Raw genomic sequence first — 27,753 nt, 5'->3', positions numbered from 1 at the left:
GGACCCACACGTGGCGGCAGCACCGCATCTCACAAGTAGAGGAAAGAAACAGAAGTAGAAGTAGAAGTAGAAGTAGCAGTAGTAGTAACAAAACACACAAGAAGGTTGATCAGACAACATAACATAATGGAATGTTACAATAGTTTCGAAAACGAAATAATACTTTTGTTTTTGTGGCTTAAAGACAGATGGGTAGTCTTGAAGCTTTCAGAGAAGAAGAAAGAATATGCATTATTGTACTATCATCACCACAACCACGTAAAGGGGCAAATTAATAGTTTAAATCTTCCTCTTTATGATTCAGCTATGATATCATGTTATTTTGGCTATATCATATGTTACACCACTAATTAATATCTTGTGCATCAAATTATTTATATGCTTCTGAATTATTCGGATTGATAATCGTTTTGGAATCTTTAAATATTTTTTTTTAATTACTAAACTTTAAACAGGAAAACTTGATGTCGGGGAAAGAGGATGTTTAACAAGACGTGCCACCTTTTTCTTTTTTATTTCTTTTTTTTCATTTTGATTGGTGACCGAGCACCGGACTAGAAGTTGCAAAGCTTAATTGTGTAGTCCAGTTCCTATTTGGTTAAGGTTTTACTTACCAAAAGGAAAATGTAATTTATGCATTATTCTCCCTTGAATTTGACAAACACATTACAACTTAAAAAACATTTTAGTTATTCTTTTATATGAAGTTTGTGGCATCAGAATAAATCAGTGGTCATGTCCATCAATTAAGCTTTAATTATTATAACAAGACCCGTAGATGAGGCAAAATTCAAAGACCGTAGACGACGATATAGAACAGGACAGGACATACTAATCAAAGCTTTGTTGCATTCCATGTTTTTCCCAATCCCTTTCTCTTGCTTCTTTTTGTTTAGTTCCTGTAAACTAGGTTCTGACTAATAAGTGTGCTTGCCTGGACTAGTTAAACTTAAGATGATGCAACTCATACAGATCAAGAAGTATTACAATTAAATGAAATAATCCCAAAGCCAGTCTGGATATTTTCCTCCATATCAGTCTTCCTTTTTGTCAGGTTCATCAATTGCAGCCAATCTTTCTACCAGGGGAGGATGAGAGTAGTGATACGCAGAGTACCATGGATCTGTATTCATAGCTGACAAATTTTCTTCCTGAAAAAGGGGCGAAAACTCTAGTTCAGTAACCTGGCATTTATTTCAAATTCAATAACTTTCATCTAAGCTACATGTTATTAAACATGAACACGTGCAACCATCACGAAAGTGAAATATATGAAACTCAATTATTAAAAAAAAGTTGGATTAACAAGAATTGTATGAAGAAATGATGAAGAATTATAATCATGACTTGCAAGCCCTAGCTACGAATCATTGAGTATTAGAAATGCTAGGCATAAAGATAAGCAGAATGAAGCAGACTTTGTATTCGTAACGGCATAGGTAAATCCAATTCAAAGGAAAGTCAAAATCACTAGATATTCACCTGCAGCTTCACAAGACCAGCACGCAATGCAGATCCATAGCCAAGCTTCTTAGCAAACGCATCAGCCTACATAAGAAAAAATACAGTAGATTAATAACAGTCTAAAGAAGATTAATGAGAGGACAGAGAGAGAGGCACTAAAATTGTAAACCAGCATTCACTGCAAAGAGAAGCTACCTGAAATTCAAAGGACCGGCTTACAAGATTGAGACCAAAGCTTACAAGGTGTTGGATTGGTATTACAGTATGCTGCATATGACAACATCAGAGAAAATGGTTAACAGCTCTATGGCAAATGATTCTTTTCCATTCCGTGATAAAAGAATAACAAAGCTTCATAGCCTTAAAACCTATCTACATGGAACAGATTAAACAATGTGCCCACTGCCTTGATAAAGTTTAGTTATGCTTATAGAGTACATCCCATTATAATGACTAGGTATTTCAACTGACAGGACATTGTTTTGATATTTTAGTACCTGAAATATGATAAGGCCAATTAGTACTGGCTGTGTGTCAAACCCAAAACTTCGGAAAAGATCAGTTGAGTTCCTGACCAGAGTATAACCTCCGAATTGCAAAAATGTAAGAATCTGCATTTGAAAGGAAGAAAAGGAAAACAAACCGAACATCAAAATAAACATATAGTCACTAAAACAAGAAACTATAAATATCCACTTCCAATTGAATATGACAAATCTAGCACAACATCACAATAAAGCCACTAATAGATCATGTTGGAAAACATTAAGCAGAATAATTGCTAGTTTTGCAGCTTAAGCCGTTGACTTGTTGCTAATTGCCATGTCTCTAGATTTCATCTTCCTTATATCTATTAGTGCCAGAGGGTGGATATGGGATCATCTTGCTACATGAGCACTATCATAAGGTTTGACAGCTTCACCCTCAGAGCTCAAAGTAACTGCAAGCTAAGTAGCCAAAAACACCGTGCAATTTTTTTCCAAACCTACAAAAACCCACAATATTTTCTAATAGAAAATTATTATCATCAATCATGTACTATAAGATTGTCCTCAGATGGTGCTCATTTATCCAAAGAATAAATAAATGAATAAAACAGTGCCTAGATTTTTTATTTTTTTCCAGAGGAAAAAGATTGCAAGAGAACAACCACAGCATACCTGCACAGCAATAAACGAGTACATGGTATGATTAAGCTTCCAATGCCCCAGTTCATGAGCAATAACAGCTACAATTTCCTCGTCATTTTTGCACTACAAAAAAAAATCCTGAATATGTAAGACCTTTCCCAAGTGTTAAGGGAACATCCACTACACAGACAGTAAGGAGATAGTTTATCATTCTGCCCAAGTCCTCTCACAAATTTGAAAAAACAAAAATGCTTTCAGTGACAATTTTCCATGTTAACTCAAATTGAGTCCTCAAAATCAAGATAAACATTTAGGACTTATATATAAGGTCATATATAAGTGATAAGATTGTTTGCTGAGAGAGAAAATCTACTAGCATAGGCATTAGAGCATTTATAAAAATAAATTCAAAAGTCTCCGAGATCGTTGGACAATATGCCCATTTTAAAAAGTAAAATATGCACAATGCAAAAGGCACAAACTACTGTCAGAGACATAACAGCCATTGTGTTCAACACAAGAAGGAATAAGGTTGAGAATTGACAAGAGATTTGACTCTGAACTGAAGATCAGAAGACAACGATTCTAGTACTTAATATTTACTCCGCCTTGAAGATAATCATTCCACAAGATTTAAAATCAAGACCTAAAATATTTTACAGGAAGGTCCTGTGCGCCTCACAATGAAGAAAATTATCAAGGAACACAGGCAATAATAGTAACCCTTCAACTGAATAAAACGCAAAGACACTCATAAATTGCAACCGTTCTTTGCCTAATGCAAAAATCTTAGTTAAAGAAAGGGAAGGACAAGCATAAGATAACAACAAATATTTTATTTATTATTAGATCCATACCTGCTGAATCAAAGTGTCATAAAGGACAATGCGCTTGTTCTTATAGAACCCATACATATAGGCCTGCACGATGTTGAAAACAGTGAATCATAAATGGGATAATAAAACAACTTCTGCAATCAGTGTTAGTGTGATTGAAGTTATGGATATTATCAATTTGAAATAGGCTCAGTTTGTTTGTTGCGTCTCTCGATGTCTTCCACCATATTGACCAGTTCATCACAATACTATTCCTAGCTTATATAGCAGTCATGAGTCTTTAAAGCAAAAGGATTAAAGTATTCACAATCAGACTATCAGTTCAAATCTTTACATAACTGGTTTTGCAAAGCAAAGAAACGATGTAATCCTAAATGATGGAATATGACAAAAATAAAAATATAAAGATTCCAAAGTTTACACTAAAAGGTGTAAGGAAGAAAAAGGCATACGAAGACTGGAGAATACCAACAGATGCACAATACAAGAGTTGAATCCTTACATTGCTATGGCTTGATCTTGTGGATCCATCAACAACAAATAACTTCTTTAACGGAAAATGAAGGGAGGAAGCAAGTTTCTCAATCTTAAGCCTGAGCTCTCCATCTGGAAGCTATTTCTCACACCAGAGCAAAACAAAAAGTCAAAAATCATTAGACTTAGGAAAAAAGGATGCTTGAATGAAACTACGACACAATGATTTTGAAATACTCACAGGGGTAAACTTGTTAAAGAGTGGGGCTATTAGAACAGGGTAAAGTGTCATCATCACTAGAGAAAGGACAAACATAAATGCCCAAAGATAGATAGCCAGATATGGACCTCCTTTCTGCCATCGCAAAAATTAAGATTCACCAAAATGAGAAGGATGACATAATAGCAAAACGGCTAGAGTAAATCAGGATGTAAAAACTTGTTGTTAAGTTATGCTAACAATTGCTCTGGTTATAATAATAAGGACCAGTAATATTCTCCAACAGCGACCAAATGCTAGAAACGTAATTTTACCTGTACTATCACAATAATAGCAGAAACAATGGGTGGACCAAGTACAATAGCAAGACACATTCCTTTGATAAGGTCCCTAAAGAACAACCATATTGTTTGCTGAAAAACAGATGAGAAAAAAGTTAGGAACAGCAAGATGATCTTAAAATGGCAAACGGTCCAAAACAAAGGTAAATACGAAAACAAAAGGGTACAGGGAAAGAGATTTAGTGATTAAGAATACAAACTTTGTTGAAACCATGTCGGGCCTCAATCACAAAAGTTGAATAGAGAGAAAAGGGTAAGTCAGTGATCTGCATAATAAAAATACAAAATAAATGGTCAATGCTATTGATCAGATTATAAGAGGCACACAACAGACAATGACTAGGTGCACTTATTCAAAGTAACAATTGTACTAAAAAATCCAGAAGAGAAAAGGAAATATCATGACTTCACCTGTGACCATATCATAACACCAGCTAAAAATGCAAGGGTGTGCAGTATTTCATTCTCTGCATTTAGACCAACTAAAGGCAAGAAATTTCCTGATTTCTGCAGTAAATAACAATTAAAAAATAAGATAGTGAAAATCAACAAAAGGAGTATCCACTAGTTAAACACCAAAGTACTCACCTTCCAAAACCAAGGCAATATGCCGAAGAACAAAATTGCAGAGTCCATCAAGATTGTCACAAACTCATGAACAAAATGGAAGTGGCTGAAATTTAAGAGAGATGCGTCACAGATAATGTCAAGACAAGTTGAATGGAAGCTTGATGGTCCCCTAATGATGTTAAGCCTTGTAAATAAACAAAAGAAACAACAAAACCGACCTCTTATCAAGACTATAGGCTCGAGACTTTTCAAATTTCTCTTGGCTGATTACACCTTCCAATGTTTTTGGAAGAGTTGGCAGTTTGAGAGCAGCATGTTGTCGCAGATCCAGATAAGTTTCAAAGAAGTACATTAATATCATGAAACCTGTAAACAATAAAGGGTATGTCAGGGAGAGAAAAAGAGATAGAGAGAACTATTACAAACTCTAAATTACATAACCATCAGACTACAACAAGCATAATGATTAATAAGCCAATTTCTTTAACATAAATATGTCATACACATGTCTAAAAATCTATTTCATATGCTTTTCACAACAAATGGCTTAATAAACAGAAAAAGCGAAAGCCAAAAAGATTGCATTGCAGGGAAAGGCAAGGAAAGAAAACAGATTCAGAGATTGAAGTCTTTTATCTAAAAATTCATTGGGCCCCATAACCAGTAAGTTAATTCAGTTCAATGCTCATTTCTGGCATCAAGACATGCCTAAAGATTTGGAATTGCCCTTTTAATTCTCTTTCCCCAGGTTTATCAGCAACCAATGGGAAGATAATCAGTAATGAAATCGATACAAACAAAATAAGCATGAGAAAACAAGTATAATAAACACACAACCAATCTAAAAATAAGACACAACCAATAACTCAATACATAAAACGCCTCGAAACAGTGAAAACTCAAGTACCTACTTCAGATTCTTTAATGAGAAAAGCTTCTCTATCATAATTGTACAGTTACTTGCAAGTTACTTAGTTAATTGATCACCCACATCTCCTTCCACCCTATAGTCTTTAAAAAGTTTTATCTTTTTTCCGAAATATCAATCACTAAACAGAACAAGTTTACCAATAGGTTTTACATAAATTTAACTCATTTCTACATATATATAATCAAATAAAAAAGAAGTCCAAAGATGCTTAAAATCTAACCTCAAAACCTAGAATTTTCAATCACAAGAAATCAAGCAGAAACTTCATTCATATGCGTGGATGCAAACCAAAACTAGAAAAATAATATATTCTAACAAATCTATGGAAATTAAAGAAAAAAAAAGAAAAAGAAGTGCTTCGTAGTTCATTTCAAGAACCACGGGAGAAACTTATAAATAGGAAAAAACAAAACAAACAAGAAAGGAAAATCCCCATGACAACGTAAAGCTTGAACAATTAAAATCCAACTAGAATTATTTCCTTTTAAAGAAAAAACCAATATCGTGAGAAATAGACAAAAAGAACTCATCAACAAGTTTTGGCAAGAAAAAGCAATAACAAATCTGGAAAGTAAGGAGGTAGATTCAAGCTAAAAAGGGAAGAAGATTAATAAGGGCGTACAAACAACAGCTTCCATGTACAGGAACGCCATGTCGTATCAATGAAGAATGCTGGGAGAGAGAGAGAGAGAGAGAGGAGCTGAGGAGGGTTTTAGAGCTGAGGTCTTCGATATATAAATGGTTAGACGGGTACGGGTTTTCAAACCGCGTTCGACCCGATGAGGATGATATTTTTTTTTTTTTTGAAAGAGGATGATATTTTTTATGCTTTCGAAAATAATTTTTTTAAATTTTAACTATTTTTAATTAAAAAAAATATTTGGATAAAATTTCTCTTAATAATCAAGTTAACACGTTAAAAAAAATATTGTTATATGTCATATTGAAAAAAAATTATCACTCTTCATGGTATTTTATAGAAAATGTAATAGATAAAATAACTTAAAAGCTAATTATTCAAAGAAAAGATTTTGAATAATATCTTTTTGCCAAAATCCATTTCATCTCAATAGTAACTTTGACATTGAATAATTTTTCAATATATCTTTGTTGTTACAAGTCATGTTTAATAACAAGTCAGATTAAATAATAAAAAAAAATAAAACGATAATGTACATCAAAACTTCAGTAACAGATGTTAGTTAAAACTTTAGTATAAGATATTATACACCAAAGTTAAAGCTTAAACACCAAATGTTACACGTTAAGCTCAAAGTTTTAACATTATATATTGCACGCCAAAGTTTCTTTTTTTTTATTGACCTTACACGTCAAGACATGAATCACGTTCTACCATATACTTGAATCATAAAAAAACTTAACACCAATAAACACAATAAGTTATTGTTACTCATCATGTCATGCTTTTGGGTTCTGTGAACGTAAACTAATAAATTCAAAAATATATTACTATTTTTCATATCATATTTTTTGATCTGTAAATTAACGACAATATGACAAGATAACGAATGATAGACCAAAACACGATGATAGTAATAAAATTAGAGAGAGTTGAATGACAAAAGAGAAAAATGGAGAGCAGAGCAGACTAATGGTGAGAGAAAATTTTAGAGCATTTAATTCATCTTTAAAGGTATTTTTATCATTTCATGGTTAAAATTGAATAAAAACAAACAATTAACTTTGTATTGAATGTTATTTATGAATAAGCTTATGAAGATGATTATTTCTCATAATTTTTTCTTATTTATAAATAAATAAATCGTAGTAATTATCCTTTTTTTGAAGAAAAAAGGATTAAGGCTAATTTTGCATTGCATTAATAAATATAATAATAAGGAAGAATTTCAACTCATTTAAAATATTATTTTATATAATTAATAATACAACAAAAACATTGAAGATTGTGTGTACAAATTCTGAGAAAGGGATAGGTTGCTTTAATTGTAGTTTAGTTAGCCTCAGGCTTGCTGTTGAGGGCACAGTGTGTTGAAAGTTGAGACATCATTCATTAAGGGATCTTTCTGCTTGATCACTGCCCATCAAAGATTGGTGGATCATGGCTCATCTCCTGCCGCTTATGCTAATGGGTCATTATCTAGTCTCTTCCTTTTCATGGTAACTTTCATGATCACATCTGCTCCGGTAGACATGCCTTTTAAGAATATAATGGTACTAGCCAACACCCAGGCTTCATTGTCCTTATTTGGATAAAAAGAAGTAAGCTGGCACAATTATGGAACCAATCAAAAAACAGAGCAAACCTATTAACTGATCCTAGTGTTTGGATTTTCAAGGAGGGGAATAATATTGAACATGACAATCACAGTACACAGTTGGCTACAAAAAGTACAAGTAGGATTACAGGAAGATATTTGTCGACTGCCTAAAAGGGGACCAACACGGCAGGACATACAGGTTCCAACCAGGGTTCTTTTTACAAAATTTCAGGTGTATGATGCCTACTTCTACGTGTTTTCAGTCTGAATACTATGCAGTGGCTGATTCTACTTACATACATCAGATGATCAGATGACAACTTCAGATGAATATAAAGTTCCTCAACATCCAGAATAAGTCTCTTCCATGTTCAGGTGTAAAATTTTGTTGCCCTGTGAAATGATTTTTATCTCAGGAGGAAGGTCCATCATCTTAAGCATAAGGAGGAGAAGCTTAAAGAGGTTTCCTTAGACATGCTCTTCAGCTGTTTTTTCTCTTAAGCCAGAAACCCCGAGTAGGCCTCAGAAGTTGCTTCAGCAATGCCATTTTGGGAACATTCCAGTGCTCCACGTGCCTGGAGAGATTCCATAAAAGCGCTAGATAAGTTAGAAAGATAATCAGAAAGCAGTAAAGATTGTTCATATCTCCTCGTTACTTGTTACCTGCACACTTTTCCAGATTGTGCATCAAAATAATACTCTGTATACCCAGTAGCTGCAAGATCACGAAAATCTTAAAACGTTATAGCAGTCATGTGGATTTATATATGATGTAAAGCCTCCAACATCTGTTTCAATTACTAAAGAGAAGGCTTTGCAATCCTCTGTAAAACTAAAATCATTAAATTTGGTGTTGGGAAAAGAAACATGAAACGAATAGTACCAATCACATACCAGAAAGAATAGGTCTCCAAGGGAATGACATTACACAGCTGAAACGCCAGTGTCCCACTCCCTTGTTCTGCGCTTCCATAGACGACAAACATAAAGAAAAGTTCATCATTGTTGAATTACATTGAAGATGGTAACAAGTAATACGACAAGTTGTGCAAATATAATGAAACAGGAATTTCCTTGCTTATAATTTAGAGCCAATTCACCTCAAAGTCCTCCCACTTCATAAGCTTCATATTTGACTTTTCAATAAGAGATCCAAAGTTTGTGCAGTTCCTTTTGAAACGTCGAAGCCCTTTGAAGGAACCCGCTGGATCAGCAAATTCACAATTCTCTTCGTATGCATCAAGTGTAAGTTGCCCTGATTTCAACAAAAAGATATTACTACTTCCTCCCTAGATAATAGATGAAGAACATCAGTTTACAGACCAAGGAAAAAAGATAAGTATGAGAGCTGGCATCACCAAGATATATGTAGTTCACTGAAAAAGAAAGAAGCATGAAAGATTTTGAGCGGTTTCGAGTTTTGATTTTCGTGTACCAGTGACAAAGTATGATCTTTCATAGTCATTTTTGATGGTTTCAACAACTGCTGTACGATCAATAGCTCCTGACCCATCTAAGCCAAGCTTGAGATCGTTCTTGGCAGCTGCTTCAACATTTGAAGGTGGTCGGAGAAAGGAAGCAGCAATCCCCAAAAGCTCGGAGCCATACCAGGCTACCTTGAGAAGAGCATTTTCGGGTGCAGATTCTTGTCTGGTGGGTAAATCGCTCCTTGGGTTCTCTCCATTGCATCTAATTCTGTATTGTTTGTGGCTATAAGTTCGCCGGAAAATGATGCACTGACGCTGTGACTTGACGTGGGGAGTGATGGAAGCAAAGGAAAGAGTGGCTACCATTTTTTGGTTTTGAGTAGAAGAGAGCGCTGTTACTGGCTGCAAGATGGAGGTTCCCCCGCGGTTTCTTTTAAATATCCTTAGTCCTTTCAGTAAACCATGGCCACAGAAAAATTTCTTGAGAAAACTCTTTTTCTATTGTCCAATACCAGAAACTGGAAACGAAAATGAAAAGGTAATCACGACTGCGATCAGACGGACTCTCAGTTCAAACCGCACAAGGCAATGGATCCAGGCCTTAGGCGCTCCGGTTCCATATTTAGGCTTAGCTCCACGGGCTGGTCATTGGTCACTTTGGTACACCACGGGCTAAGCCCACCACGAGGATTCTTCTTTTCTTGGCTATTCATCTACTGAGAATGGGCCGAAAATTATCTACCACTCTAATCTCTAAGTTTCCGGCGAGAAACCCCTTGAAGATAGTAACAGTGGAAAAACTTGAAAGTCATGCACTACATTCTAAGACCAGACTTGTACATGGTTGTACACATTCGCAAGACAACAAATTACAAGACACAAATGAAAAACAAGTCCCCAGCACTGGTGAGTGATGGACTGATGGTGCTTGTCTCAAAATTTACTGAACTTGAGCACATTTGAAAAATGCAAAAAGAAAAAAGGGAAAACCACTTATGGCTCATCTCTATCGGTCAACCGATCCCGATCCCTATCCCATGTCTCCCTACTCCTTTGTTTGATGGCATCATTTGCTTGTGTTACTCAACTTTGCGCATTAAGAAGCATAATTTTAATGTAAATTGATACATAATTTGTATTGGATCAGGAACAGCAGAGCTTTGGCATAGCTCAGCATATCATCTCAATAGCAGCAGGTAGAACACACAACTTCCTAGGAAGAAATCCTAAATGTTCCCCATCAGACTGAATGAAAATGCTGCCACTGCCTGAAATTTCCTCCACTTCAATTGTATATACGCTGCAACGAAAGAAAAAACCTTCAATGGAAAGCATGCTATGTTGTGTACCATCACTTGGCACTTGTCGGCTAAAAACTAAAAGATGTCAAGCTCCAGTTCAAATTGAATAGATGACACATACTCCTGCTTTTTAGTAACAACATAACATATGTAAATAAAACATAATGTATGGCTGCAGGAAGCTTTAAACGCCCTACAAAGGTTCGTGGATAACAACGTTTTTCAACCATCAATATCTTGAGCTTCTTCGCTCTCATCATATTCAAAACACCATTAAGACCGTGATATAATATTAAATTTTTTGTAACTCCAAAAACTTTGACCGGAAAACCATCTGACCAGAATGGTGCTTGATAGTTTAGGAGCAAAATAAATCCAACATGAAAAAGAATGTTAGAGACCATTCATCATTAACAATTGACCCACTTGAAACAGGAAGCCAACTTAATCAGGATGGAAGACAAAACACCAACAAAAGGAAAGGAGATGCAGAATGGATGCTAAATTAATGCAGCAAGAAGTGCTTACATTCTTGAGGTTACATTATTCACTGACAAATGTGTTCCATTGTATAGCTTGTGCAGTTTGAGAATGAAGTCGTACCACTTGAAATCCTGAAGAATCACAACCTGCAAAGTATAAAAGCAAAACTTAAACAAACTCTCTTAGCACCTCGGAATTAACAAAAACTAGAAATCACATAGTGAGGATAACAGAAAAATTATTCCACCTCAAAGCTTCCACTGTGAGGATCAGCATTTGGTGTAATTTTCATGCCACCGCCAAAGTACTTTGCATTTCCAATACAGAGGGCGGTCACCTGAGAATATGTTTGCCACTCACCCTCATTCACCTGGATGTGAAATTATTTATGAAGTCAAAACTCATAATGCTATCATGTGAAATGAGCATGACATGGGCTACAGCATAACCTAATAAATCAGAAAACACAAAACTTTCAGAAGTGGAACTGTTACTTTTCAGATCCCTAAACATGCTGACCTTGATTCTAAGGTCCTGGTTACTGTGCCCAATAAAGGCTTGCAACGCACCAATAACATAGCATAAGTTTCCAAATTTCTTGTACCCTGATGCATAATAGCCTGCCTTTGCACTCCTGCAATATTCCACAAAACACACCAGGCTAGTAAAATGAGCTTATGTTTTATCATGGCTTAATTCTAAAAATAACTAAGTTAAACTTACAGATGGATATCAGCAACATTTATGAAATAATGAGATCCTTCCCCTTCTCTGCTAATGACACCAATGTCGATTCGTGATCTCACCCCTACGATACAGCAGCATCAGCAAATCCTAAGAAAATAAAAGCTTCTCCAGTTCGTATTTCCTAAAAATTAGCCTGAGGAAGAAAAGGATCCAGAAAGGGCATGCAAAATACCTCTAGCAATGCGTTCTATGGCTTCATGGGGATCATTTTTCCTGAGAAAGTAAAACAAGTACTTGAGATAGAGCAATCATATCATAAGCTCATAACAAATAAATCCAGACTGGATTAGCTCAAACTAACCAGCCAAATGTTCGGGCAAAATCTGACCCAGTCCCCAAGGGAATGAGCTGCAAGAAGGGACAATACTGTTATGCCTTTCCCTAAGAAATGCAAGAAAAGCAATCCAAAATGATGCTTGCAACCGATGAATGAAAATCGCAAGTGAAGATAAAAGAGCAAAAAATACATAAATTCAAGATTATCATTTATCAGAGCCTAACGACAATACTTACAAAAAGAAAGAGGATTCAAAAAAAGAGCTTATGGTAATTCTTACACCAAAAGCGGTTGAATGAACAGCCTCTGTATTCTGATTAGCAACAGGTTTCCCATCCCAAAAGAACCCATTAACAACCTGCTTCTCAGAAGCCAAAAAGATTAATTACTTTCTCACTTGCTCTTTTAACGTAAGCATGAAAAAGAAAAAAAAGAAAATACAAGATACTACAAGATTAACAGCGCTATATCAGAACCATATTTGATTATATATACTAAAATGAAAAGAACTGCACCTCATGAAGAGTTCCATCACCTCCAACTGCAATCACAGCATCAGCACCCTCCCTTATAGCCTGCAAACCATTATCCATTAACTTACACAACAAAGATAGTGACCCTTAACTCAAACCCCTCGATAGGCAACGTAAACCAAGTTCAATCACAATTGAAAAATGTAATTAAAAAAAAAAACCTTATTTCCTACCTCCCTAGTTATGTCCATTGCATGAGAAGGACCCGAAGTCAAAGATTCACATATCTGCCACAACATGGAAAAACATTCTCATTACTTTCACATGATAAACAACCTGGTTAATGCAAATTTTATTTCGAGAGATTTGTTATAGAAGCTGGGAATTTCACCAAAAAAAAAAACAGTGAAAAAAATTAAATAGAACTCTTAATTGAGTGCTAAAAGACATTAAAAAATAAACATAAATGAATACCAAATGGCATCTAAGAAAAATAGACTGATCCAATGAATTGAGCAATGGAAATGTGCCCAAATTAATCGGGAAAAAAAACTCACGTTACAATCACTACCGAGACGAGATTGGAGATAAGGAAGCAGTTTCTTCCACTCTTTGCCCGTTCTCCCATTAGCACCTGCTCCAATTCATCATTCAAACAAGCGTAAGAATTCTGGAGCGAAAACATTTTCTCAGCAAACAAACAGAAACTCAAAAGAAAGAGAACATAGAATAACAAAAAAAAAACACCTCGGGGATTGACAACGAAGACGAGATCACGACGGCGAAAAGGAGAAGAGGATTCACGACGGAAGACGGAACGGTCGGAGGACAGATCAGGAGCCATGGAATGCTCGGCTCGCAACACAGAAGGTTTGCCCATTGAAAAGCGTGCCCCAACCGACGCCACTAAGTGATAATAATGGCAAACCATTTTCGTTTCATAGGCTCTTTTAATCTTTTGTTTCTGTCTTTTAAGCAGCGAATCCCGTTCTTTTGTTCGAGCGTCCCTAAGACAGATTTCAATTCGGCAGTCACTTCTGTGTCTTAGCTTTGATTTAGTTGATTACCATTACGAGAGACGACGGAGGAAACTAGGGACTGTGGGCCCTCGTCCCTTGAGCACCGCTTGTCCTTTGTACTTCCTACCTTTTGACTTCCGAATTTTTCATTTTGATTTGCTTCAATACAAAAGAGACTGACACTGTGTAATCCAAGTTATACACCTACAATTAATGGGTGAATTGGGTTAAGTTTATGGGAGCTGAAACAACTCAAGCTAAAATTAATTGAAATTGGTCCTTAGTACTTGCTTGTTTACTTTGATGTTTGCATGCCTGTTACACATATATGAAAAACAAAATCTTGACTACATTTATGAGTTGCTTCAGTCCAAGAACCAAACTAAGCAATTCGTAGATAAGCTTGATTCAATTTACACTCTACCCCAAGCCAAGGGAACGAGGCTGAGCAACCTGAATGGAAACTGGTTCAGCTGAAACCATTCTGCCCTGAAAATGACCAAATGTAGCTTTGGGAATTGGGAACAAGAAAGTTGAGAAATAAAGAAGCAGATTGATTTTCTTTTACGTTGGATTCAGAGTTTACAAATACAGAATTGAATCGCGACTGAAACTGATGCATTTAACATCATTCTCTAGGGCCTATGTTCCGAAAATGATGTAATTATACAACAAAATGGTACAGAGATCCTTTGCCCTTAAGCAGGGAAAATGCTCTCATCTCCGGCCCCTGCCACTCTTTTTCTCAAAGTGGTGAGCCTTCAGCTTCTTCTTGCGTGGTTGGACTGAAGGACCACCACCTTCTCTGAAAGGCATGCCCATGAGGGCCAATAGCTTCTGGCCTTCCTTATCAGACTTGGCTGTTGTTGTGATGCAAACATCCATTCCTCTGGGTCTACCAAGTGCATCAAACCTGATCTCTGGGAACACGCTCTGTTCACGAATTCCAATACTGTAATTTCCATGTCCATCAAAACTATTCGGATTTAGGCCTTGGAAATCCCTGGTCCTAGGAAGCCCCAAGTTAATGAGCCGATCTAGGAATGAATACATAACCTGTCAAATTAATCACCAACAATGCAGCAAAAGATATCAGTATTCAAATGTGCACAAAAATTATTACTACTTCTAATTAACAAGATCGAAATGCAACAATAAGAACTACACATGCACAAATAAGTTGAGAGCTCGATATAATAGTACGATGGCTAGCAATTCACACAAATATATAAATAAATCAAAGACTTTAACCTGCATATTCAGGTAAGTTAATCCAAGGAGCATAGCACAGTTATCATTTCCTTTGTTCATTTTTTCTCCCTCCTATGATGCATCTGCTGACGTTTAATGTAAATGATCATAGTCATGCTATCCACAATTTATCATCTAAAGAATTCATAACATCTTCCGAGCCATTCAGCACCAGTGCTAAAGCAAACTTAAGCAAATGGAAATATAAAATCTTTGGTTGACTATAAAAGAAGTGCATTTTGCTCTTCCCTGATATATTCTGCAATTACCATCATCAGTGCAGTACTGCTATTAGACTATTGCAAACCACAATTGCTTACTACTAATACCGCTTGCATCTCCAAATCCACAGAGGCAATGCCCGACTGCTAACGTGGGGACTGGGGATTACCTCACAACCAAAGCAATCTTCAACACCCAAACTGGAACTAAATTACATAACTCCTACTGGGTATCGCTTAAAATAATTTGTGTTTAGACCATAACATATCCGGAAAAGAGAATCAAGGACACATTCTAATTGCAGAAGATATAAATTAATATTTGATGTTGGGAACAAAGCAAGCTTACATTTCCCCTAAGCGTGACGGCAATTCCAAGCGGCTGACCTTCCCGAATCTTGAAAGTAGCAATAGAATTCCTAGCTCGAGTCTTCACAGGCCTTTGCCCCGTAATCATTGCCATCTCATTCATTGCCGCTTCCAAACCTTTCGCATTCTGGGCAGCATCTCCAATCCCACAATTTACCACTATTTTCTCAATCTTGGGAACCTAACCCAGAATCCCCCATTCCAAAATATTAGTATAAAAACCAAAATCGAAACACCACCCCCCACCCCCCGAAACAAAAAAGAGTATCATTACTATTCTTTACCTGGTGAATATTGGTGTAATTGAACTCTTCTTTAAGCAAAGGAATAATTTTTTCTAGGTAAGTAGTTTTGAGACGATTGGATTTTTCCGCGTCGGATTTCTCCACCAACACAACGTCGGCCGTTGCCTTCACCGAAACGACGCCGCCATATCCATTTCTGAGGTTACCGTACGGCAGACGCACGGAGAATGGAGGCGAAAGGAAAGGGGATTGGCCGTGAAACGACGACGCTGTGGACTGCAAAAGCGGAGGACACGCCATGAAGAAGAAGTTTGGATTGGTTTTTCTTTTGGGCTATCCGGTGAGCAAGTATGCGTGGGGCTTCACTGGAAGGGGATTAAGTGGCTGGAAAATGGCATCGATGTTTGAATTATTTACGAGAGAGCCAATCGTTTAAATGTCTTGTATTGGTTTTAGGTAATTTTAAGTGGAGCTGAAGGGCGGTTTTGGGTTCAGCTTTCAGTGAATGAGAGTGGATGAGGAAGTAAAAGGAACTTGTAATTAACGCTTGTTCCCGTAATTTTGCATTAGGCTATGTTTGGTGACGAGCTGGAAACGGAGGGAATGAAAATATGTGAGAAACTAAAATTTTTACTATTTCTTTCCTACTCATATTTAATTAAAAAATATTTTTTTAAAAAAAGTTAACTTGAGTGATAATATATAAAAAAACTCGAGTCCAATGTCATTATTTTAATAACATTTTGAATCTAAATTACGTTATTTTCAAAAACTTAAAAATAGAATAATCATTATAAATGACAACTTCACAATATCAAAATCTCATCGGTACAATAAAAAAACTCACATCAACTTGTTATATGTTTTGCTACTAATTGTAACAACTTGAAGCAAAGCACTACTAGTCTAATAATATTTTAAACCTAAATCATGAAATATTCAAAAATTTAAATTCAAATTACTAATAGTGATTGAATTAAATCTTTATATATATTTTAACAATCATATTTATATTTGATATAAAATAGATACCACAAAATCATTAAATGAATGTGTTCTTTTGGTAAATAAAATGATTAGATTTTGAACGAATAAAAATGTGTTAATTTATCTATTTTATTTTCGTTTTCTCATTTTGTTTCTTACCAAATAAGCAAAAATAATCCCCCACCTCCTCCTTCCTCCATTTTCCCTTCATTCTATTTCCTTCTAACCGAACAAGTAATGAAATTACGACGTTAATTTCGAATTAAAGTTCAAATAAATAAAACGAAAAAACTAAATTCAACTCGAATTGCCATGTAATCAAATGGTTCGAAGCATCTAAAGCTAGGAATTTCTTTTTGAATAAAGAAAGAAATCAAAATAATAAAAGCATTTGTAATCCCAAAGATTCTTTGTATCATCGTATATCAATGGTCTTCATGTTTATTTTTCTCCCTTTCCTTTTGTAGATTTGAGATCCAGTAGCTTGCAAGAAGGAAAAATTAGTGTGACTCTTGAATACGCTGCAAAGGTTGCCCTGTTTGCAAAAACGTGAAGGATGGAACAGAGTCTTGAATACGCAGAGCTTAGCATGTCAATCAACCCACCCCTTTTTACGCCCAAATGCTCTTTTACGCATTGGGAAAACTTCCACCCTTTTGTCGGTTCCTCACTTTCACAGAAGGAAAACTTCAGATTCAAGCATCGCATGCACAACATGATTCAAAAGAAAAAACCAATAAAGTAAGAAAAGGAAAGAGGAAAGAGAGAGTATGGGAACTTGTTGATTGTTGTTCCCTTTGCAAGCCATTATTTCTTTAAGTGAACTGCCAAGCAACTTTTCTGATCAATGCACTCTCTTATGGGAGGGTGGAGTAAAGTTTTTCTTTTTTTAAAAAAAAAATCATGAACAGTATGCCGTTTTTCTAATGAATTTATGGAGAATTATTGTTCATTAAACCATTTTAACAAAAACATGTTTGATTTGTTAATTAGAAAACTCAACGTAATTGTAGTTTTATGTATTACAAACAATGCTATATGTTCCTTTATATTCTAGCCAAGTTTTACCATCGCATAAAATCAAACACAATTAAGTAAAGATAGCATGATATTATTACCATCCACATCACAAAAGCTTATGACTAAGCATACATGTATAGGCAATGACAAAGTCAGAATTTCGTATTTACAAAGTGAACAAAAGGTGAGTCAATCATGTGTCTTGAAAAATAATTTTACTGCAATAAGTTTTACTTTAATCTTTAAAATTATAAAATTTAATTATTAATTAATTATTGTGAAGTATCTCATCAAACAAAAAATTATTGTATGAATAAAATTATAAAATAAAAAAACTATATATTATAAAATTTTAAAACGTTTGAAAAGTGAATGTGCTATTAATCTTCATTTTCTCTGTCATTATATATATACACGTGCATATACATATTAAAAAAATTAATTTGATTGGATGGGATTTAAAATTATGAAAATATATCTCCAAATCTTACCTTGTTACCACATCAATGGTATACCAGTCTCCATAAAGTTTCCTGCTCTTATCCAAAGATTTCGTGAAGGATAAAACTTGCATTTCGTGAATATAAAATTGATTTTGATGCAAATTCAATAAAAAAAAAAGCAAGATTAACCGAATAAGATTCATAATTGTCTTTAGGTAATGAGTTGTGTCTCCAATAATACATATTGCTGTAGCTCAGTGTAAGTTTTTAAGAATCTCGCATATATATAAAATTAGATTTCATAATCTCCACTAACCATTATAATAAAATATCATCATAATCAGTAAACTGATTAAGGAATGCGACTTGATTAGACCATAGTAAAGAATTTCATTTCAGTGTAATTTGTAAAGAAAGAGAGAAGAGATAATTACGGCGGGGAAAAAATGAGATTATTAATTAATTAATTAAGTAATAAAGTGGTAAGTAAGTTGTGTTTACACAGCCGACGACCATCATGATTTGCCAACAGCAAAATTAAAGTGATTTATTGTGACACTTCAGTCTTTGATATTATCGAAAAATTACAGGTTCCCCGTTTGTTATTTTTTACGCTTCGAAATTCATTTTCATTTACCTTCCCATGCGCCTTAAGGAGTTACTAAGTAAAATCGAATGGGACATCCAATGAAATTCGAGCGTGTAGAACACGACAGATAAATGCACGTTTGGTTTATTTGAGGTTTTTATTTTTCGTGAGGAACGTCATTCTGCAACAGTAAAAAGAGGGAGAGAGAGAGAGAGCCATTGCCACTTGCCAGTCTCTCTCAAAACTTTCTCTCTCCATTAAAAAAAAAAGAAGAAAAAAAAAACGCAGGAAAAACGCAATTGCTTTCTCTTTCTCTCTCATTTTTCGATTGAAAAAAAAAAAGCTTAAAGAATTTACAGATCGGAACCCTAACTTTCTCTCTACTAACTCTCTCTTTCGCGCTCTGCTCACAGTTCTTTCGATCCAGGTAGCTCGTTTTTAATTTTGTTTTCCCGTGTAAAACACCAAAACCCTAGTTTTTGTTTTTTCTGAAGTTCCTCGGCTTAGCAAGAAAACCGTAGAAATCCTCTCATTTCGGTCTCAATTAAGAGCTTTGGTTGATTCAATATTTGGAATGATTTAGCTTCGCGAGATACTGATTTTGTGTAAATACCGTTCTGTCCCAGCTCCAAAAATACGATCGTGTTTGGTTTGGGCAATTCCTGGAGGGAAGTTTTGGGTAATATTGTAATATTTGTTAGTGTTTGGGGTTTTATTGTAGATTCAGCTGGATCAAAGAATGGAATAGCTTAGTATCAGCTTTATCTTCATTTTATACTAGCTGGGGGAGTTTTGATTAGCTTTGGATTAGGGGTCGATTAATGATGGTTAAGCAGTGATTAGGGAACATTGGAGAACTTGGATGGTGATAAGATATATGGGAATTGCTTAGCAGATTCAAAATTTTTTAGTTCTTGAGTAGTGAATTTCGCGGTTAAGGGCACGCGGGGAGCAGCTAGAGTTAAAGAGTATTTGGTACATATCTCTAAATTTGTGCAGAAATGAGCTTAGAAAATGAAGAACAACATTCATTAGATCAGCCTACGGATATCAATAAGGAATCTCAAAAGTAATCACTTCTTTCGGCTGAATAATTATTTATTTTAATGTTTTTTATTTTGTTTTTGGTTGGGTGGTAGTGACAACCAATTTGTTTTTGTAATGATTCAGGAACTCAAGAATTTCTTATACCAGAGATTTTTTGCTATCATTGAGTGAACTGGATGTTTGCAAGAAGTTACCTCCTGGGTTCGACCAATCAATTTTCGGGTGAGATTGTCTTTTTTGTGTGTGTGTGTATGGGTTATGGAGTATGTATTTTGTAAAATTATGAAGTTATGGAGAAGTCAACCTTAGATCTTTTTGGTGTTCATTGCCTTTTTGTGTGGTTGGAGCAGTGGGTTCGAGGATACATCACAAGATCGGCAAAGAATTCCTGGCACCTTGTCGGGTTTTAGGCGAAATGAATATGGTTCGTCACCACCTACAAGAGGGGATTCAGGTAACTTTTCTAGGGGAATTCATGGACGCTGGGACAGTCGCTCTATCGGAAGGAGTGACAGAGACAACGATTCCCAATCTGATTGGGATTCAGGTATCTTTATGAGTATTTTGTTCTGTCAGGTAGTTTGTTTTCCGCTCTTATGGACTGCTTTGCACATTATGCTTTCTGTTAATGCATGTGATAGTTCACTTCATTGCCTCATGGATGTTGGGTGAGGCCATTCTGGTAGTTGTTGGGGCTTTTATCCACTTCATTATGTGTTGCATAGAGCAACTGACAAATCAAATGACTCTATTGATGCACAGATTCTGGAAGACGATATGGTAATCAATCCCGGCGGTCCTGGCAAGGTCCTGAGCATGATGGGCTTCTGGGAAGTGGTTCTTTTCCACGACCATCTGGATATGCAGCAGGAGCATCAGCTCCAAAGTTTCGAGCTAATGATCAATACCATCTAAACAGGAGTAATGAGCCCTATCATCCACCCCGACCTTATAAGGTATTCAGTTTGCTTCTAGTGGTAATTTGCAGACAACATTGGGACCACAATAGCAGTAATAATCAATTTAGTGTAGAAATGTAACTTAAGTATTGTGCTAAAATCGTATTTACCAGGAATTGTAAGATGATGCGGTAGCAATTGAAATAAAGCTGTAATTGATGTCATATGTGTTGCTGATTTTTTTCAGGCTGTACCTCATTCAAGGAGGGAAACTAGTGACTCTTATAATGATGAAACATTTGGTTCGACCGAGTGCACTAGTGAAGATAGAGCAGAAGAGGAAAGAAAGAGAAGAGGTAGGTTCTCTGTTCTAGAAGACTACCACTGATTGTTGTTTATTTTGTGTATGTTGTATCTTCTTCCTCTACTCTTGTTTTGTTATCAATAAATCAAAGCTAAAGCATGATGACTTTCCTCCTAGCTTCCTTTGAGTCATGGAGAAAGGAACAACAGAAAGCATTCCAGGAGAAGAAGATGAATCCAGAAAGGCGTAAAGATGACTTTGATATTTCTGAATTGCTAGTGGACACCAAAGATGATAAAGGGCTTCTAAATAGAAGCAAGGAATCAGATGAACCCATTCCAGCGTCAAATATTGATTCCGACAAATGTTCTCTTCCATCACAAGCTCCTGCATCCAGGCCACTTGTACCGCCAGGTTTTACTAGCACAGTTTTGGAACGGACTGTTGGAAGCAAAACTTCAATGCACTCCTACCCTTCACAGGTAATTATTTCATTTATTTTCAGTTTTAAACACCCCCTATAATGTTGTTTGTGCCTTTTAGTCTGTAATTTTTTTTTTGGTCTGTAATTTTGACTGGCAGTATCAATTATCGGTTCACAAAGTTGGCCTGCTTTTTGCCATTGCATGATCTTGGATTGCTATCAACTATTTAATCTTCATGTTCTTGCTACATCTGTTGTAGTTTTTATGCAACCTTACCATTAAAATTTTGTTGTTTCTCAAGTTGTAATATGACAGGAATAAGTTGTGAATCCACTTAAGTAATGGAAGGCATATTTCCATTATTTTGGTTGGAATAGGGAGAAAGGAACAATTTCATCACTGAAGATTAGTGTGTGAAATTGGCCATCTTTATATAACTGAAATTCAGTAGGAACGTTCTGGGGAGAAGGCTTCCCTTTTTCTCCTCATTCATTTGGATTTCACTGGCACAGAAACCTATTCTTATGCTTAGGAGATGTCTACATATGTCACCGATAGTGTACATGCATAGCTGAGACATTAATGAAGATGCTAACTTTTTGAAAATTACTTATTGGAACTAAATATATTACAAAGCTTGCATTATGCACTGCTGTAAAATGACATGTTCTTCTGTTTAGAATACTGGAATATGGGGTTTTGTTCGCTGGTGGTGTTGCTGAGAGAGCATTGTTTGTTGCTTGCATGTGGTTTTTACTCAGTAGTTGTACGTTGCATATATTGTGTAACTCAGAGCTGATGCGTGCTATTAGGATACAGCATGTTCAGAATGCACTGACTGATGTTGAGTCTCATAATTGTCACATATGTTCAATGCGGTTACAATTGATTAACAATATTTCTTCTGTTATACTTCTCTAGATTGAGAGTTCTGAAACTGTGGGCAGCCTTTCCGAGGCCAAAGGCAGCCTTCTGTTGAATGGGACTTCTGATGATATTTTCAGCAAACAGTCTAAAGAGTATGCAGGGAAAACTTTGAGTGAGCAGCAGGTTGAAAGTGCAAGCATTCACCTTTCAGTTGATGATAAGAGTGGAAAGGCCCAGAATATCTCATCACCTTTACATAAATCTAATGAGGCAATAAGCATGGATTCTCAAATATACAAGACTTCTAGTCTCTCAGAAGCCTTTGAAGCTCCAGGAAGCAATAAAGTTACAGAACTTGATTCCAAGAAGGTGCCAATGGATGAAATTGTGACAGAAACCAACCAGGATGGTTCAACTTCAATTCTAGATAAGCTTTTTGGGAGTGCCTTAACACCAAATGGAGGTGGCTCCACAAATTTCACTGAGGTATTGATGATTTTGAATAGCATTTTCTGCAATCATTATCTTTAATGATCATTTCTAATTTCGTACCTTAAATGTTAAGACTAGGTGTTCAATGAATTACACATCTTGATTATGTGTGGTTTATTTAGGTATTTTATTTTAATCCTTTCATTTCCAGTTTGCCTTGATGAAATATTTAACAGCCTTTGATATCTCTTGTTCTTTCTTCAGCCTAGTGACAGCAAAGCAGATGAGACGTGGGCACCTGACACCTCCCATTCTTCTAAGTTTGCTCATTTGTTTCTTGATGAAGGTCTGTTAGCAGTTATTTCTGAAGTAAAAAAACTAATCTGGCTACAAGTGAATCTGCTTTGGTCTCAAGTGATAAATATGAGCTGATATTCTTGTTTTAATCTTGTCATTGCAGAGAAGAAACCAGTAGATGATATGTCCACTGGCAGGCCAAAAGACTTGCTCTCATTAATTCAGGGTGGTGAAAAAGGTGGTTCCCATGTTTCCGATAGGCTAGCTACTAAGCATGTGCCATTAAAGTTTCAGTTCCAAATCTCTGAACTTGCGGACAAGCATGTTATATCAAATTTGACTTCTCCTGGAATTGAGAACGCTGAGCAATTGTGCAATATTAATGATGTTAAACCAGCAGTAGCTCCAGCTATCCTCACATGTGAAGATCTTGAAAAGTCAATTCTGTCAGAAAGCACTGAAAATGATCCAAATTTGTCTCCTGCTGTTGGAGGCTGGAAAGTTCCTGATGCAAAGGCTGAGCAGCAAAAGGTTAATATTGATAATCATGCCTCCCAGCACCTTCTTTCATTGTTGCAGAAGGGAACAAGTATGACAAATATAATATCATCTACCAATCTAGACATCAGATCTTCAGAACAAGTACAAAATATTGAAACAGCAAGTGTTGACACTGCCCCTCATGATTTAATAGAGGCAAATGCAGAAAATGCTTCCAGTTCAGGGAAGACTCTAACTCTTGAAGCACTTTTTGGAAGTGCTTTCATGAAGGAACTGCAATCAGTTGGAGCACCAGCTTCTGTTCAAAGAGGCTCAATAGAGTCTGCAAGAGTTGATGTATTAGAATCTAGCAGGCCTCTCCTTCATGTCGCAGATGATAGTCTTCTTCCTTCCACAGTTCACATTGGGTCTAATATTTTACCGTTTACCCAAAGGGAGCAGATTAAATCTGATGGAATTGAAGAGCATTTGTTGGGCTATAATGATGCTCGATCTGCAATGGATTCATCGCATCTCCGAGCTGAATTAGGGTCTAAACTAAGCGGTTTTGATGGGTCCACTGAAATTCGGCTTCCTGAAGAGGATAGTTTGATTGCTGTCAGTGATCCTGTTAAACTCCAGAATTTCATGCCTGCTAGAAATCCAGTAAAGGTGGAGCTATTGCCATCCCAAGAGACACCAATTGATGTTGCTGAGAAACTAGCAGCTTTAAAGGCTGTCTTGAGGGATGAAAGACCTATTATAGGAGGGCAAGAGGGTCCACCTTTTCTTCCTGGTCCTTATGATATAAGGGAGCCAGATATTCCATTTCATAACCAAAATGTCCAGCCATCTTCTCCGCGGCTTCATCCTCCTCAGGTGAATCATGGAGGGCCTTTGATTCATCCATTAGAATCTCATCCTTCTAACATCAATTCTCAGGTGAAGTTCATGTCTCCAGAAGGCATAATCCATCATGATCCCCAACCAAATCATCAATTTCCCGCAAGTATGCTTCGCCCTCCTTTCCATCACCCTAGCAGTGGACTAACTGGATTTGAACCTTCTATGCATCATCCTATGTTACAACAAATGCCTATGCCTGGAAACTTTCCTCCACCCCATTTGCAACGAGGATTTCCTGGGGGCGCACCGCTACCTCCTCATTCAAATAATCAGGCAACAGGTTTCATACAGGAAGTGAATCCGATGCATGGTTTTCCTTTTGGCCACCGGCAGCCCCAGCCCAACTTTGCTGGTCTTGGAATGCCTCCAGGTACAGTAATAATGAAAATCTCTTTTTTTTCTCATTCTTTCCAGTTTCAACTTTGTAAAAAACCTGTCCACCCTATTTCATTCTTTGAAATGCTTACAATTGATATAAAGGACTGTTTTGTTGGCTTAAGGTTATTTAATAAGTATGAAAAAACTTGTTGCACATAATTGCAAAACTCTTACCCTACCTTCCCCTATTGGCTGGAAAATTGAAAAGAAAAGATTGCAATGCTGGAAGGGGAGGGCCTTTATCTGTGCTCTCTTGTTACTGCATCTCTTTGTATTCAAGATGTAAATGGTTCTCCTGCATGTCAAATGCTGCCAATAATATGGACATTTTTTTGTTTGATCTGCAGGTCATGATGTTGGCAGTGGGAGCCATCATCCGGAGGCATTGCAAAGGCTTATTGAGATGGAACTCAGGTCAAACTCAAAGCAGATTCACCCGTTTGGTGCGGCTGGCCATAGTCAAGGAATGTATGGTCACGAGCTAGACATGGGTTTTCGGTATAGATAAAGGCTTTTGGTTGTCCTATCGCATTGTATTGATTGTCTCTTTGCTCAGATTTGCGACTCCTTGAATTGAGGATAGGTTTGATGTTCTTAATTCAGGAGGGATTAACTCTGGGTCAGTGTAATTAAAATGATAATGCTTGAAATTGGCATTTGGTTGCAATTGTCCCTTTTTCTTTCTTTAATCCCTTCTTTCTAAAAGTTGAAGGGGAGGATTGGCCAAAAAGGGAGTTGAAGGGGAGGAAAAGAGGGTAACAAGAAGTTAATGTCAAGGAGAAGCTCACTATGTGCATGTACCTTGCTATCAAATTTTATTTTGACTGAGAGCCTTACGAGCCTTCTTTAGGTAATCCACAATTAACTAATCCGGAGTAAATATTTGACCCTCTTTGTTTCTTAATATATATCTCTCACGGCTTCTCTCTGTAATATCTTCTTCTTTCTTCTTGGTTCTGACCAGAATTCCTCCTTTGGCAGCCTCTACTTAACTAATGGAAATTCTAATTTCTGAGTTAAAAGGCTTGGGATGGTGTTCTGCAATTCTAATAAACAGCTTAGTGCCTTCATGGCATATGAGGTATTCTCGTTAAACTTGGGCACAGGTTGGTTTGCAGCCCCCGTTTTGGAGAGACTTGCAACGGTCGAAACCTGGCCTCTTTGTTCAAAATAGTGAGAAGAGAAAACCCAGGACAAGTTTTGCGTAGTTCTGAAGGTGTATTTTGGAAGGTTCTTTATGTTGCAAATTACAAGTAGAGTGACTGCTATAAATTAATATAAAATTACAAGCACAATTGAAGATCCATAAATTGGTGGGCAGAAAACGGAGAAAAGTCATGGCTTGTTAGTGGGGGCAAATGAAGGAACCAAAGTCGCCGTGAGATTGAAGACCCTAGATCTTGCACGTCATCTGACTCGGGAAAAGGATCTGGCTCCCTCTCCTTGCTATTATGACAACTAGAATATTACCAGTGTGCAACACACGGACCTCTTTGCACCCCTCTCTTTGCTAATTTGCTTCAACATCTTTTTCTCCTTCTCTCTATTTGCCCTTAACGCGGTTAACTCTGATCCTTTTGCAGCTCTCTCTTTCTCTCTCTTTGCTTCAACATCTTTTCCCTTTCACTCTACGTGATTAACTTTGAAAGCTCCATTAGGGTTTTTTTTTAAGTATGTTATAGATTAGAATGTGATTTTCATTATGTTAGGATAAATTATTTTTTAAATTTTAGTAAACTCGATCAAGGATAAAAAATATTTTAATTTAACTTATTCATGGGTCGTGATTTTTTTCTTTGCAAACTCTAATAAAAAAATTTAATTTGAAAATATAGTTTTTTTTTTAAAATTGACACGTGATAAAATGAAAAAATTTTTAAAAAAATATTTTAATTTGACTCACTCTTATGTCGTGGTTTTTTCTTTTACAAAGTCTGATAAAAATTTAAAAATTTTAACTTGAAAACGTGATAGGACAAAATGAGAAAAACCCTTTAAGCTTCCCTTTTAAGTATGTAATTGATTATAGATATTTATATCAGAATTACAACAATCATCTGTGAAGTAAATACAATTAAACCTGCAGCCACGGTAATCAGCAACAATGACAAAAAAGGTGTAGCAATTTTCAGAACTAAGGACCGAACACCCAATGATAAAAATTTTTTTTTTCTAGTTCCTTGTCTACATATCCAGCTTAAAAATATGAAATTTTGCTGTTAAATACATCTCTGCTACCTATTCTCCGCTGTCAAAAGTAACGCCATAGCTATAAATAATGTGAGAAACCATACAAAGGTTTCCACCCATATCAACTAAATATTTACCATCAACAGCATGCATTGAAGGCCCCGAGGTGAACTCTACTGCTCTAGGATGAGATAAATTTAAGTCTTGACATAAAAAAAGGCTGACCATAGTCTCGAAGAGCAAAGAAAACTGCCATCGAAACTAATGGCCATTGAATCGGAATCTAGGAGTAGAGTCCAGGCTTTATCAGCGAGTTTTGCAAAAGCTAATAAACTAAATTCACAATAAATTACCAAAATAATACAATTGGGAAAAGTAGGATTTTGAGGATAACATGAATTTGTATATAACATAATTGCGTAATTTTTCAGATGATTCATTTTGTTGGTGGGCGAAGGCATGTAGGGGGG

The 27,753-nt window shown here is 36.2% G+C and overlaps 5 protein-coding genes across 5 annotated transcripts; 1 reads left to right on the top strand and 4 right to left on the bottom strand.

Annotated features, from left to right (window-relative positions):
- Nucleotides 1-736: 736 nt before the first annotated feature.
- ATSTE24 (Peptidase family M48 family protein) lies at nt 737-6,682 on the bottom strand. The gene is made up of 14 exons (XM_018128483.2): nt 6,589-6,682; nt 5,254-5,401; nt 5,054-5,138; nt 4,877-4,972; nt 4,666-4,731; nt 4,439-4,537; nt 4,146-4,259; nt 3,933-4,043; nt 3,452-3,514; nt 2,625-2,717; nt 1,962-2,075; nt 1,660-1,731; nt 1,483-1,548; nt 737-1,151 (listed from the first exon to the last, which is right to left on the bottom strand). The coding sequence occupies exons 1-14, from the start codon at nt 6,617-6,619 to the stop codon at nt 1,035-1,037; spliced, it is 1,275 nt and encodes a 424-aa protein (XP_017983972.1). The 5' UTR covers nt 6,620-6,682; the 3' UTR covers nt 737-1,034.
- A 1,588-nt stretch (nt 6,683-8,270) lies between these two features.
- LOC18614088 (Nuclear transport factor 2 (NTF2) family protein) lies at nt 8,271-10,284 on the bottom strand. Its single transcript, XM_007051660.3, has 5 exons — nt 9,642-10,284; nt 9,307-9,461; nt 9,101-9,167; nt 8,870-8,921; nt 8,271-8,781 (listed from the first exon to the last, which is right to left on the bottom strand). Exons 1-5 carry the CDS (start codon nt 9,997-9,999, stop codon nt 8,688-8,690), a joined length of 726 nt encoding a protein of 241 aa, XP_007051722.3. The 5' UTR covers nt 10,000-10,284; the 3' UTR covers nt 8,271-8,687.
- Nucleotides 10,285-10,425: 141 nt separating this feature from the next.
- Nucleotides 10,426-14,052, bottom strand: LCBK2 (Diacylglycerol kinase family protein). The gene is made up of 12 exons (XM_018113830.2): nt 13,662-14,052; nt 13,472-13,548; nt 13,148-13,201; nt 12,957-13,016; nt 12,722-12,799; nt 12,466-12,512; nt 12,337-12,377; nt 12,141-12,225; nt 11,937-12,051; nt 11,665-11,787; nt 11,463-11,563; nt 10,426-10,933 (listed from the first exon to the last, which is right to left on the bottom strand). The coding sequence occupies exons 1-12, from the start codon at nt 13,843-13,845 to the stop codon at nt 10,804-10,806; spliced, it is 1,095 nt and encodes a 364-aa protein (XP_017969319.2). The 5' UTR covers nt 13,846-14,052; the 3' UTR covers nt 10,426-10,803.
- A 414-nt stretch (nt 14,053-14,466) lies between these two features.
- On the bottom strand, nt 14,467-16,435 carry LOC18614086 (Ribosomal L5P family protein). The gene is made up of 3 exons (XM_007051657.3): nt 16,059-16,435; nt 15,755-15,955; nt 14,467-14,989 (listed from the first exon to the last, which is right to left on the bottom strand). Exons 1-3 carry the CDS (start codon nt 16,317-16,319, stop codon nt 14,651-14,653), a joined length of 801 nt encoding a protein of 266 aa, XP_007051719.3. The 5' UTR covers nt 16,320-16,435; the 3' UTR covers nt 14,467-14,650.
- A 2,842-nt stretch (nt 16,436-19,277) lies between these two features.
- On the top strand, nt 19,278-25,760 carry LOC18614085 (chorismate synthase). Its single transcript, XM_007051656.3, has 10 exons — nt 19,278-20,127; nt 20,229-20,327; nt 20,456-20,652; nt 20,868-21,061; nt 21,252-21,360; nt 21,486-21,790; nt 22,655-23,086; nt 23,297-23,378; nt 23,493-25,085; nt 25,441-25,760. Exons 1-10 carry the CDS (start codon nt 20,060-20,062, stop codon nt 25,599-25,601), a joined length of 3,240 nt encoding a protein of 1,079 aa, XP_007051718.3. The 5' UTR covers nt 19,278-20,059; the 3' UTR covers nt 25,602-25,760.
- Nucleotides 25,761-27,753: the final 1,993 nt, after the last annotated feature.

Source organism: Theobroma cacao, chromosome 1, assembly GCF_053813885.1.
Source record: "Theobroma cacao isolate CCN51 chromosome 1, ASM5381388v1, whole genome shotgun sequence".
Classification (NCBI taxonomy): domain Eukaryota; kingdom Viridiplantae; phylum Streptophyta; class Magnoliopsida; order Malvales; family Malvaceae; genus Theobroma; species Theobroma cacao.
Note: the sequence above shows the minus strand (reverse complement) of the source record. Positions and strands in the feature narration are given on the sequence as shown.

Bases quoted from the DNA above. Each gene is read 5' to 3' on its own strand.
- ATSTE24 (XM_018128483.2), bottom strand. From the start codon at position 6,619: ATGGCGTTCCTGTACATGGAAGCTGTTGTTT. The intron at 4,732-4,876 runs GTGAAGTCATGA...TTTATTATGCAG, and splicing joins GTGTTATGATATGGTCACAG to ATCACTGACTTACCCTTTTC. The intron at 4,044-4,145 runs GTGAGTATTTCA...TGTGAGAAATAG, and splicing joins TCTTTAACAAGTTTACCCCT to CTTCCAGATGGAGAGCTCAG.
- LOC18614088 (XM_007051660.3), bottom strand. From the start codon at position 9,999: ATGGTAGCCACTCTTTCCTTTGCTTCCATCACTCCCCACGTCAAGTCA. The intron at 8,922-9,100 runs GTATGTGATTGG...GTGATCTTGCAG, and splicing joins TTGGAGACCTATTCTTTCTG to CTACTGGGTATACAGAGTAT. The intron at 8,782-8,869 runs GTAACAAGTAAC...GAATCTCTCCAG, and splicing joins CAATCTGGAAAAGTGTGCAG to GCACGTGGAGCACTGGAATG.
- LCBK2 (XM_018113830.2), bottom strand. From the start codon at position 13,845: ATGGTTTGCCATTATTATCACTTAGTGGCGTCGGTTGGGGCACGCTTT. The intron at 13,549-13,661 runs GTGTTTTTTTTT...GAATTGGAGCAG, and splicing joins CTTCGTTGTCAATCCCCGAG to GTGCTAATGGGAGAACGGGC. The intron at 12,226-12,336 runs GTATTTTGCATG...GCTGTATCGTAG, and splicing joins CATAGAACGCATTGCTAGAG to GGGTGAGATCACGAATCGAC.
- LOC18614086 (XM_007051657.3), bottom strand. From the start codon at position 16,319: ATGGCGTGTCCTCCGCTTTTGCAGTCCACAGCGTCGTCGTTTCACGGC. The intron at 15,956-16,058 runs GTAAAGAATAGT...ATTCTGGGTTAG, and splicing joins ATTACACCAATATTCACCAG to GTTCCCAAGATTGAGAAAAT. The intron at 14,990-15,754 runs GTAAGCTTGCTT...TTAATTTGACAG, and splicing joins CCGTCACGCTTAGGGGAAAT to GTTATGTATTCATTCCTAGA.
- LOC18614085 (XM_007051656.3), top strand. From the start codon at position 20,060: ATGAGCTTAGAAAATGAAGAACAACATTCATTAGATCAGCCTACGGAT. The intron at 23,087-23,296 runs GTATTGATGATT...TTCTTTCTTCAG, and splicing joins GCTCCACAAATTTCACTGAG to CCTAGTGACAGCAAAGCAGA. The intron at 23,379-23,492 runs GTCTGTTAGCAG...TTGTCATTGCAG, and splicing joins TCATTTGTTTCTTGATGAAG to AGAAGAAACCAGTAGATGAT.